The sequence below is a fragment of the Megalobrama amblycephala genome, linkage group LG2 (assembly GCF_018812025.1).
Source record: "Megalobrama amblycephala isolate DHTTF-2021 linkage group LG2, ASM1881202v1, whole genome shotgun sequence".
Taxonomy (NCBI): domain Eukaryota; kingdom Metazoa; phylum Chordata; class Actinopteri; order Cypriniformes; family Xenocyprididae; genus Megalobrama; species Megalobrama amblycephala.
This window is the reverse complement of record NC_063045.1, coordinates 16,465,756-16,478,545: the sequence shown is the minus strand read 5'-3', so window position 1 is coordinate 16,478,545 and position 12,790 is coordinate 16,465,756. Positions and strand designations below refer to the sequence as shown.

The following is a 12,790-nucleotide window of genomic DNA, read 5'->3' as shown; positions in this document are numbered from 1 at the left end:
TGCTCCAGGCACGTTATAGGAAGGAGCAGGTTCTGCCCAAGATGGTTCCCTGGATCCCCCCGGTGGACAACCTCCTGAAGGACAGCACAGATGGCTGTGCCCTCGCCGCCCTGCTGCACTTCTACTGCCCCGCCATCGTCAGCCTCGGAGGTACGTAAACCTGCCAAAACCTTCAACATTACTGTGCACTAAATAAAATGCAAGGTTCAGAGGGAATAGTGTGTGGGAGCTGTTGAAGACAATGTGTAATCAAAATGAACCCTATTTACTTTCTTATTAAATGCAGTCTTATGATACACATTTCAACAGTAAGGATGTGCCTGATATGCACAAATTCAGGTTTAATTGCATATCATAAAAATGTAAATGAGGATGTATGATATATTCATGGACAAGTTTTTTCTATCATTGCATCAAAAAATACATTAATATTGTGTATTTTTATTGAATGTTTTATATTATAAAATAAAAAAAATCATAGTATAATATTATACTCATATTTTCTACAATATTCTAAAATATTATGCATTTTGCAATAGTCGAATGTTTTATAACATTTCATAAAAAATATTGTGTATTATTTTTATATTTTTTTAATGAAATAAAACATTACAGCATTTTTATAAGTAAATTTTATAAGTTATTATTATGTTTATATTTTTTCCATAATATTTTTTAAAAATTATATGATATTTAAGTTGTTGGAGCCCAGACAAATGTTTGTTTGTTTTGTTTTTTTTATCATTTCACAACAAAACCATACAACAATTGAATCTAGAAAAATACTGTGAAAAATATAAATATAGTAATCTTGCACATCTTGTATTAATATTATAATTTTTTTTTTAAATATTATATATAGAATAGGATGTTTATATGTTTTCACAATATTTTATTTAGATTTAAATTTTCTATTTGGTATTTATTCATTATTAACATTATTACATTATTAGCATTATAGCATTATTTACTCCTGAATATTCAGTTTCACTTTAAAATGTCACATTACACAAGTTAAGTGTTTTGAATGTTATTTTTAACATGCTGTAAAACGATTTCAGCCATTTTGCAAGTTTCATTGGACTTTGAATTAGTGAATACAATAATGTACAACTACTCATTTAGAAAGCTTTTATATGACTTTAATCATCTTGAATTTACTGTTAATCTAATCGCAGTGATGAAGAGGACTAGAACTATTCTTCCGCCTAGCTGTGAAATCAAATGATGGATGCAATTAGATTTATCTCCAAAGACTAAATCACATGACTGGCATTTAAACTCCATGATTAATTGGCTTCCCTGTGATTGGTTGAGTCCTTGTAGAATCTGCCACATAGGCCAGCTGATCTGTCTCATTGAGTAGTGCCTGATTAGTGTAGCACTTTGAATTGTCTTTGATTTACAGACATTTGCCTGAAGGAGACCATGTCACTGGCAGACAGTCTGTACAACCTTCAGCTCATCCAGGACTTCTGCAGGGAGCACTTGAACCACTGCTGCCACTTCAATCTGGAGGACATGCTCTACGCTCATTCTTCCCTCAAAGTAAGCCTTCAGATACAACTTGCGTCCAGATTTGGTTTCAGTTAGAAGTGTTTTACAACTTGATGCCATAGTAGAACCTTAAGTTCCCCAAGTTCATTGCCTTCAATTTCATTGGTTGATATGTTACAACTGCAGGTCCAGGTTTGTCAAATTTCTTAGGCCACAACATATGCGATTGGTGGGATGCTGTTATTTGGAGCCCTTTTCTCGCAATAGCACAGAGGGACTTGGCTTTATTCCTGTTAAAAAGCCAAAAGCATGAGGCGTGCCTTTAAACGCTGCTGTTTAAACCAGCCTCCCAATGGAAGCAGATTCTACAAAAGACTAGTGCCATTGACTAAAACAGCAACAAAATCACATTTAAAATAACCATAAATAAGCCATTGTGGCTTTCTATGCCAAGAAGCCTAGGCCCTTTTTTGCTTTTATACTGTGCTTTGCTATGTGAAATACCTACTGATGTGAGATTTCTTCCTCTTAATATCTTACAATGTTATTAAAAACGAGAATCAAACTAGAGATATTTACCTTCGGACTACTCTGTCAGTTCTAAAACAACTCTCTCACCATTCTCAGATGGAAGGGAAGACCAGTTTTTTTTCTTTCTGAATGTTATATTGTCATGTCTTTGATCTTGGTTCTCTCTGGTTTGGACTCTGGACTGGATAGAAAGAACATCTGCAGCCAAGATTTTCAGTCATGCATGCTGAGAAGCCTTACTTCTTGAAATAAAGCCTGAATTCTGCCTGTAGTGTTAAAATCCATGTTATGAAACGATTGGTTTCAGCGGTTAGAGAAAGAGAATGTAGAGATGTAGTTTAAGGCAGGCACAATGGATTTGGAAACCTGGCTACACTTGCTAAACCATAAAGAGGTTGTTTGAAATAACCTTAGAAACTCCTAAACAGAGAGCAATGCTACTGGAATCAAAGTCCCACCTGGTTTTTGTTTAAACTGTAGTTCCACAAATGGCAGCAAAATCTCACACTGTGTTGGGTTTTATTTGCACCTAACAGCCTCTGGTTAGAGGACATGATCAGCGTCTGATACAGTCTGATACAGTGCCAGATTTCAGAGCTGAATCTCAGAGATGTGAGTGGAATTGAGAGCAGGTCACTGAGCTGTAACCTTGACCCAGTTTCTGTCAGTGCTCTAATCCCCGCTGCTTCCTTTTATCGAAATGTTCAGTGCGGTTAGCACATGTGCTTTTTTTTTCTAATTTAATATTTTAATTAGCATCACAAAATTAATATTATTATTAGTATTACCATTTTTAATTGATTGACCGCAGTAATAATGCAAAATTCTCTGGCATATAATAAGCGACATGTTTTTAAAAAACACTCTCTTAAAGATTCTATTTCATTCTGTTTTCATGCTGTTATTAAGGAATTTGCATACGTGTCAGATAGCATAATTCATTTTTTATATATTATTTTTTAATATAATTAATTGTACTAAATTAACACTTTAAATTGGCATCCCTAATTGAAAGTAATATTTCCATTAGGGCTGTCAAACGATTAATCGCGATTAATCGCATACAAAATAAAAGTTTGAGTTTGCCTAATATATATGGGTGTACTGTGTGTAATTATTATGTATATATAAATACAAACACATCCATGTATATATTTGAGAAATATTTACAAGTATATGTATTTATTTATATTTTTATATAATTTATATTATATATAAAATACATTTTTTTTGTACATAAATAACATATTTCTCTTAAATATATACATTAATTTGTGTGTATTTTTATATACATATTATTTACACACATTACTCACACATATATTATGCAAACTCAAACTTTTATTTTGTATGCGATTAATCGCGATTAATCGTTTGACAGCCCTAATTTCCATCCCCTAAAACTATAGATAAGCTTTCTAATAATATGTTCACGCCTTTTGTGTGAATAAGTAGGTAGACAGGCAGATGGGGGAGAGGACGTGTGTGCCAAACACCATCTGGGTACAGACACGCGCCTGCTCCAGCTCTTTCAACCACTCCATACAGATGTTTCCAGTGGACCCCTTTATTCATTTCTTTAGTTATTGCTAATAGCACTGGTAGATGAGGTTTCATGACACTGCATAAAATCAGTGAGGCTGTGAAGGGAAAATACAAATTTCACTAGAGTGTATTTGAATAATTTGAAAATGGGTGCTGTTGTTTTTGCTAATTTGCTAGCAAGTGACATCAGTTTTATTATTAAAGGCTGTTGGAAAGGTTAACAAATGATGCCTTGGATTATAAGATGAACAAATGCTTTAATCATTTGGTTATATGGAATAGATGTGGCTTAGAGCTACTGTAACCTATAAAGAGAGCAAAGAGTCTTTGTTGAAAGTCAATTAAAATGCTGAGGTAATGTCTTCTGGGAGTGGCCTCAGATAATTGCTGCTGTTACCCTGTGCCTTTTAACTGCTGTGTACAATTTCTGCTGAGTGGGAATAGTGTATCAGAGACATTTTTCATCTTGTCAGGTACCCTCAATGAATTCAAGGTCATGGATTCTGTAGTCTTGGCATAAAGATGTTGGCCATAACACAAAAAGATTGTGTTATTAGACCAAGCAATCAGAAAGCTATATATACTGTATATTATATAATTCCTTAACATTCCTTATATATTAGCTATACAATTAAATTTGAAGGAAAACGAAGGAGAACGTTCTTGTCTCCAGGTGGTGCCTGTTCATTCACTAACAGGATTTAGAGAATTGCAGAGACATCTTGTGGGAGAGAAGGAATATTGCATGTACAGGTTTTATACAAACATATTATTTTAGTGGGAAAATGCTTGCACACCTCTCCTTATTATATATATATATGTATGAAATACTAAAGTTATTGTTTGTTTGTTTGTTTGTTTTTATCAGAATAACTATCTTGTGTTTATGGCTGAGCTCTTCTGGTGGTTCGAGGTTGTTAAACCGCCATTTGTTCAACCTCAGGTGTTGGACACTGAAGGTAAACTAATCTTATAACAGAATGTTTTGTACAGAAATGTTAACCAGTGGTCTTTACATTTGTATATTGACACATTTGTCTTGTGATTTATAGCACCAGCCCCTTCACTAAAAAATCTGCCATCTGTCCCCATCTCAAAAGTCACAAAGAGGAGTTTCATGGAAAGACCTCCTAGTCCAGACAGACCAAGGTATATAAGAAACATCTTTAATGAAAAAAAATCCCCCTCATTTTTTTAACTTTGTTTGTAGCTGTTGAAATTCAAATGTAAAATTGCATTGATTATTCCTATTTTTTATTTTTATGTTTAAGTCTCCCCCTCCGACCTCAACCACAGACTTCAGGCTCAGGTAAATATCAGAAGTCTAAAATGTGTTTTATGACAACAAAATATAAGTACTAAATGCACCCAGTGCTATATAAATTATATATGTGTGTTATACAGGTGAGATCAGGCGATCGACCTCAATGTCATTTGTGGACAGCTTCATGGGTACTTGGCCCAAGGAGAAGAAGTAAGTGCAGTTTTATTTCATTATTGAGACTTTAAGCCATAGAGTTTAAAACATATGCCATTGGATGCCATCCTGTCGTCTTTCTGCAGGTCTGCTACTCAGGGTGTGTCCTTTGAAATCCCATTTGATAAAGAGTGCACCAATCAAACACCTACTGGCCGAGGAATGACTCGGTCTGCCAGCACTGAAGGTTTTGGTTTCAAGGTGCCCCACGGGACAAGGGGCATCAAGAGAAACCTGTCCTTTCAGCCTATCAATGGCAAGAACATGGGCATTGAGGAGGAAGGCTGTCCTGACAGCCAGCCACAAAATCTTAACAGTCGTCTAAATGGCTCAGGGCCACCTAGCATCGAAGAGGCCCTTGAGATCATCCACAACTCAGAGAAGCAATCACAGAGCCCCAGGGCCCATGCGACTGGTGAGGGCTTTTTTCTTCACCTGCAGAATAAAAGTGAACTGAACCTCAAAGCAAAGGATGGCGAGCTAGACTCCATTTCAGAATCATTCAAAGGGGTTGCTAGCTCTTCCACCACTGAAGTAGACACCGGCATCCATGTGCGGACAGAGGACATCCAAGAGACATTAGATGAGGACTCATCCCTTAGGGATTGTACTGTCAGCATGGAGCTTGACACAGATCAAGACTTTGAGGCAAGAGCTTGCCATAGCCAAGGCTCTACTAGCCCATGCCCCAGCAGCCTTGGCGCCAAGTCCCCTGCCGGAAGTATCCCAGCCCCTGCTTTTACACCTGGAATAAAGATGACCAGCTTTGCTGAGCAGAAATTCCGTAAACTGAATCCAAATGTGGAGGCCAAAGGTGGTGCTTCCCAAGGCACAACACCAGATGGTTCAGATCTCACCATTCCTCACTCTGTCTCCTGGGCCCCTTCGCCTGATATCAGCCCTGCACATCAGCCATCCAAGGACCCAGCCCAGGCCATGGCTACAGAAATGGTGCAACTGCGCATGAGACTTGAGGAGAAGCGTCGAGCCATTGAAGCCCAGAAAAAGAAAGTGGAGGCGGCCTTTACCCGACACCGCCAAAAGATGGGACGCAGTGCTTTCCTCACGGTTGTCAAGAGGAAAGGAATAGATGGCACCTCACCATCTCAGGAGGACACTCCCAGCTCAGAGGGAAGCAAGACGCCAGTGGAGACACCCCAACCTGACAAGTCTCCGCTGAAGTCTGCAGGTGAGGACAGCACATGCGAGGCGGACCTGATGGAATATACACGCTCCATTGAGAAGCTCAATGCTTCCCTAAGCTTCTTGCAGACTGAGATGCAGCGACTTGCCCAGCAGCAGGAGGTAATCATGCAGATGCGGGAGCAACAGGCCTGGGTTGTGTCACCACCTCAACCTTCGCCACAAAAGCAGGTGCGAGAGCTCAGAGGGAGTGGGACACGCTCTTCTGGGTCTCCCTCACCTGCAGATTCCCCTAGAGCTACACACCGTTCCCCTACAAACCTTAAGAGGAAGTCTGCTTCTTTCCATTCCAAGACACCAAGGACACCCAGACCTAGTGAGCTAAAGATCACTCCCTTCAACCGAGTCTTGACCGTTCCACAGTCAGTGGACAGCATCCCACGCCTCAGAAGATTCTCCCCTTCTCAGTCCGTGTCCTACTCGTTTTCTTATTTGGGAAGCGAGAAGAAACCACCATCAGGAGCTGAAACCACAGATAAGGACATTGAACAAGGCCTTGAGGCATTGTCTATTGAATGTTCTTCTGGAACTAACATCTCCCCAACCAAAGAAACTCAACAGGCAGTAACCGAAGACACTGACTTGAGTGCTAAGGAGCCAGAAGATAAGGAGAACAAACCAACAGAAGAAAGGGAAAAGCTGAAAAGGCCAACAGATGATATTAAGCCTGCAGTGGAATCTAGTGTGTCAGAAGTCTTGTCGCAGATCGTAATGGAGACCGTTTTTGTCACTCCCACCGAGCCAGTTGACATTGCCCATCAGACCAACAAAAATTTGATTGAGGTTCCATTGTCTGTTCTCAAGCCCCTGGATGGACAGGCGTTAGAAGAGGAAGGCGAAAAGGAGACTTCAGGGGAAAATCAGGACGATGAGCAGAAAATGTCCTGTGGATTCTTCTTCAAGGTAGATTTTAATGTCAATGGATCCTTTAGCTTAGAGAAACTTGGAAATGAACTCTTCCAATACCACATGTTGTGAATACTTAGTGTTGAATGCTAAGGCAAGCGTCACTATTACTGTTGCTTACTGTTAGTGATTAGAACGCGAGTTAAAGTTTTGAACTTAAGTGTGTATCTTGTTCCACACCATTTGGGCTATGAACATGAATGATACCTCAAATTATGTTTGTTGAGGATATCGCTTTTCTAGACTTGTCCTGGGCCAGTAAGCAAACAGCCAGAGAACCTGAGCAACCATCTAACAATGAGCTAAAACTATACAGAACACCTTATCAGGCAGCTAACAGTGCCCTAGCAACTATCCAGAACACTTTAGCATTGTGGTGGCAAGTGCCAGTCACATTTTATAAAGAAACTTTAAAAAACTGTGTTGTTTTAACTGTTGAAGGCCATAGTTAGAACCCGAAACACCGTATTACTATAACTTTAGTTCGGGAAAATGCTGTGGTGTGACTAATATCTGAAATTTTCTTAGCGTGTACAGTCGCAGGAGGGGGTTAGCTTGGGACAGATCACTGGAAAACGTAGCTGTTGGATCTAGGTCAGAAAATGGAGGCAAATAAATCATTTATTTTGTGATGTTTGCATTCTGCTGGGAGTCTGAGCAGTGTAGCGATCTGGTTTATTCAGACTGATCATATCAACATCAGTATACTGCCTTCACATTCCTTGTTCAGATACTTGATACACCTGAACATAAAAAGACAATAACGGAGATTCTTGATGTCAGATCTGATAATGTGTTTATGTTGTCAGGATGATATGAAAGGAGAGGACAGCATGGCCATAAAACGAGCAGCACTTCTGGAGAAAAGGCTGAGAAGAGAACGGGAGAGCCAGCAGAGGAAACAACAGCTGGAGGCGGAGCTTGAGCAAAAGAAAGAGGAGGCCCGGTAACAGCCAGCCCATCTGTCAGCCCATCTAGAAGTCTAAATTTCTCCCCCTCATTCTTAATTCAAATATCTGTCTCCTTCCACAGGCTGAAAGCAGAGGAAGACCGCATGAAGAAGGAAGAAGACAAAGCACGGCGGGAATTTATCAAGCAGGAGTACCTGAGGAGAAAACAGCTGAAGCTTATGGAGGACATGGACACGCTTGTCAAACCACGGCCTGTGGGGGCCAAGCAGAGGAAACCAAGGCCCAAGTCCATCCACAGAGATGTGATGGAGTCCCCCAGGACTCCTGTCAGGGCCACAGCAGGTAAAGGGCGAGCGCCCCCTACTGGCAAAGCCCGGCACTGTACGCTTTGTGCTACTCTCAGCCTTTTCCTGTCCAGCTCACTGCATCCCTCTGTATTTCCTTCTAACAAGTACGCTAACATTTTACTTGCTCTAGATATCTATTCTAACCAATTTAATCATTTTCTAACTAATGTAAGTAACAAAGTAGTTGAACTAATTTAAACAATCTTGCTGATTTTTTTTTTTTTTTTTTAAAGATTCTTTCAAATTAATTTGTTCAATTTATTTGGACACATCCTATTGTATAAGACAGATGTAAAGTAAATTTTACAGCTCCTTCATAAATACAATATATATATATATATATATATATATATATATATATATATATATATATATATATATATATATATATATATATATATATATATATAAACACTTTTGTATGTGTTAAGACAGTTTAAAGGAGTTGGAGAGGCCATTTAGCAGCATCATTACAGAGAGCTGTACTATTATGAGGGTAACACAAAGTTGGGTTGGGCTTGCTTTTGTCTTGTGTAACGGTGGGTCCTGTCCGGTTTTCTGTTTTGCATCTAGGTTCACGACCTCGTGTTTTTTCAGTGTCCAGCCTCTCTCTGGCCTCTCTTGGAGATAATGACAGTGTCAACTCGGATAGGAAAACACCCAGGTAAGCGGCACTTTAAGCAGAATAAGAAAATGTTTATTTCTTCTGTTTCCCTGCAATTGTATGTATTTCTCTAACTTTACTGTACATTACTAATCCAGTATCCTTTGAATTCTCTGTATTTTTCCTTCGTATTCTTGAATGTTCTTGCATCTTAGAAGCAATAGCTTAGCATCTGGCAGTCTTTTCTTCTTTTTGAGCTCTCCTCGTGTGAGAAATAGAAGGTCAGTCTTAGTTGGATAAGACTCTTTATGCATTCATCTTCTGTTCAAGAAGAACATCCTGTTTTGCTATGAGCTTGGCAGCAACACGAGGAATGATCCCCAATCTTTGAACTATAAAGATGGCTATTATAGTTCACCCATCACTGCTTTTTTTGTTTTATTTTATCATTATTAAACAAGTATTGATTTAAGGTCACTAACACTCACGCTGGCATTGAATGGCACTGAAACCACAATAAAGATCTGCACTTCACACTTATGCGAGAGACTTATTTAGAGGCTTCAATAATGTTATTAAAATAATTATTTAAAAATAAAAATATATAAAATTTCTTAATACATTTTCCTGGTCTTAATATACATTTAATAATGTACATTTGCTTTCTGAAATACGTCATATTAAAAGTATTTTATTTTTGTTGTTTCATTTTATGCTTATGACAATGAAATACATAAAAAAAACACAATGTTATGATTAAGAGCCATAAATCAGTCCCCAAGTCCTCACTGCCTGATTTTGCATGAGAGCAGTTGTTAGTAGGTGTATCAGCACTGTTCCTGTCAGAGTTTGCAGGACTCAGTTTATCATGTCATCCCAGTAGGCCTGACTCAGCAGACGGTTGCCTTTCGCCCACTCGCTCCAGCAGTCGTAATGGAGAGAAAGACTGGGAGAATGGTTCCACCACATCCTCACTGACATCCAACACCGAATACACAGGTTAAAATAATTTTTCACTGTATTTAACAGCTGCAACTCCACCTCCAGTCCACCAGAGGGAGCTGCAGTCTGTATAATAGTTCTGAGCAGTACATATAGGTTTTACTATATGGCCAAACATTTGAACATTATGAACGTTCTATTTTGTATAAAACACGCTCAGAACTTCAGGTGATGGCTCCATCTAGAGGACTGGAGGGTGAACAGCAGACTCATTCTACAATATTCTATTAAACTATGACATTTCTTTGCTGCAGGTCCTAAATTATATAAGGAGCCCAGTGCAAAGTCAAATAAGCATATAATTCAGAATGCTTTGGCTCATTGCTGTTTGGCTGGCAAAGTCAATGAGGGACAGAAAAACAAGATTTTGGAGGTAAGCATGTCCATGATTTCATTAAATTTATACTATATTTTATGTTTTATTCATTATATTTATTTGTTTTCTCAAGGAAATGGAGAAATCGGGGGCCAACAACTTTCTGATCCTGTTCCGGGATTCCGGCTGCCAGTTTCGCTCTCTCTACACGTACTGCCCCGACACGGAGGAGATCACCAAGTTGGCCGGCATCGGTCCTAAAAACATCTCGCGCAAGATGATCGACGGCCTCTACAAGTACAACTCAGACAGGAAGCAGTTCAGCCAAATTCCAGCCAAGACCATGTCTGCAAATGTCGACGCCATCACGATCCATAGCCACCTGTGGCAGACCAAAAAACCAGGAACACCGAAGAAAGTAGCGGCCGTAAAGTCCTAGTGTTTCTCGACGTCGGATGTACACAATCTCAATGCACTTGTTTGTACATATTCTAATCATACAACACTTTTTACACTCTTCCGTCAGATTTTGTTAGGACACACAAGTTGGCGAAAATTATGCACAACTGGAATGTAAAACTTTACGGGATGGCAAATGGATCAAACTCATGTGTCTAACACCCAAGACTGTCTGATTCAAGTGTTTTAATGCACCGTGTATGTGTTGTTTTTATGTAAATGTGCCAAAAAAAAGGAAATAATGAAACGTTGTCATGGATGACCTATTTTAATTTGGTACACTAAAGCACTGAATGTTCTTAGTTTGTACATAAATCTCGCACATATGTTGACGTGTGGCCTTATGTTGCTTTTTTTTTTTTTTTTTTTGTCTAAATTTTAATCTTGTTTTTATTTGATTTATTATTATTATTTGTCCTGTTATGATTGTACGGCTGCTTATGGAAAGGTTCTCACATGCATAGCTTGTGATTATAACAGTTTAGTACTGCAAGGGAATCCTGTCATATCTAGTATTCATTAACCAGTGTGTTAAAGTGCAGTGGTGTTGTTTGCAGGCCGAACCCACTTTTGATGGGTTTTTCAACATTATCTAATGGCATTGATTCACAGCAGGGTTGTGAATTCATTTAATTTTGTTCCTGTTGGTGTATTAACTTTTTTTATATATATATATATACATTTTGTTTTGTTTTTTTTGTTTTTTTTGACCGACTGAAGGAAATGTTCAGCTTAATGATCTATTTAATCAATATTTATCTTTCATAAAAGGTCTTAAATAAGACTAGGGGTTAGAAAACCAAACCTTTCTGTTATATCAGTTTATTATTGTTGGTGCGAAAAAAAAAAATCAGGTGGATTATGATAGACTGAATTGTTTCAATGATATTTCCATGGATTAAGATATGCTGGAGTAATAACCATTTTCAAAATACTTTTGTACTGTAATGTATGCTTGTGGTGACTGATCTGAAGTATTTCCCTGTCCTGGGTCACGCAGAACTATTAAAAGCAGTTTACCAAATGATATTTTACCGGATTGTTGGAGACATTTCCATGTTTTGCGACTGAGGGCTAAATCATTTGAATGGTAAATTATTTAAAATAATAAAAATACAGTTTTTGACTTGTTGAAGAGGCCAAAACAAGCCACATTTTGTACGCCTGGAGTCTGTGTGGCATTTTGAGACATTATGAATCACAGTCTGTTAGCATTCCCCTGTAAAGTGCGATCATATTAGCGAAATTTTGGTGAAAATTCGCTAAAGTGAAATTTCTTGGGCAAAAATGGCCATTGTCAACAGTGTAGCGATGTATGAAGCACAGCTCACACAGAAGTCACTTTCAAACCAAGCAGCTTTCTGTTGGTCAAAGCTGCAAATTTGCGTGACCCACTTCAATCCGTTGCGAACTCTACATGGGGACATTTTTGTGAAATTACCAATCTTAATGACACGATTTCAACAACGAAAATTTGCCAAACAGTGGTATGTGACCGCACTTTTAATCGTCTTAAGGCAAAATGTGGCTGTATACGGGTAGAGGCGTTTGTTGCCTGGCGAAAAAAAAAAAGCCTTCCTTTTGTGCTTTTTATTTCAGTAGGAATTGTAAAAATTGTCATTATTTTTGGTGCTTGCCTCCTGAAACAAACATGCACACATGTTCTCTCACATACAAACATCTATTAAGTAGTTCTGACTGATGTGTCTGTGTTTGGAATGGAAATGCGCACAGCCTTTAATACAAAGTACCCTGTTAGGACGCCATCTTTAATTTATTAGAAAGGTACTACTGGAAACGGAATTATTGTTTGGTCATTTCTGGTCACAAATGAGGGTTACTTAACTGTAAATGAGCACGATTGAAAACTGTACAGTGTGTGTTCTCTGATCTCTCCAGCACGTCTCTCTCTTTTATTTTCTTTCAGGCGTGCATATTGTTCAAATAACATGTTCGATTTCAATTGCATTCAATAAATTTCGCATGGCCTCA

General features: G+C 38.5%; 1 protein-coding gene across 6 annotated transcripts in view; it reads left to right on the top strand.

Moving 5' to 3' along the window:
• Positions 1 to 12,790, top strand: part of camsap2a (calmodulin regulated spectrin-associated protein family, member 2a) — a 46,617-nt gene extending 33,827 nt beyond the window's left edge. For 2 of the 6 annotated variants that reach the window (XM_048183107.1, XM_048183109.1), the window contains 13 exons: positions 9 to 150; positions 1,409 to 1,548; positions 4,442 to 4,532; positions 4,626 to 4,722; positions 4,845 to 4,882; positions 4,978 to 5,047; positions 5,137 to 7,156; positions 7,969 to 8,105; positions 8,192 to 8,412; positions 9,015 to 9,081; positions 9,905 to 10,020; positions 10,278 to 10,396; positions 10,473 to 12,790. In XM_048183107.1, coding sequence (XP_048039064.1) covers positions 9 to 150; positions 1,409 to 1,548; positions 4,442 to 4,532; positions 4,626 to 4,722; positions 4,845 to 4,882; positions 4,978 to 5,047; positions 5,137 to 7,156; positions 7,969 to 8,105; positions 8,192 to 8,412; positions 9,015 to 9,081; positions 9,905 to 10,020; positions 10,278 to 10,396; positions 10,473 to 10,778 — 3,564 coding nt within the window. In that variant the 3' untranslated portion in view covers positions 10,779 to 12,790. Of the gene's footprint in view, positions 1 to 8; positions 151 to 1,408; positions 1,549 to 4,441; positions 4,533 to 4,625; positions 4,723 to 4,844; positions 4,883 to 4,977; positions 5,048 to 5,136; positions 7,157 to 7,968; positions 8,106 to 8,191; positions 8,413 to 8,990; positions 9,082 to 9,901; positions 10,021 to 10,277; positions 10,397 to 10,472 lie in introns of all 6 variants that reach the window. The other 4 variants (XM_048183108.1, XM_048183103.1, XM_048183104.1 and 1 more) reach the window with 3 other exon arrangements.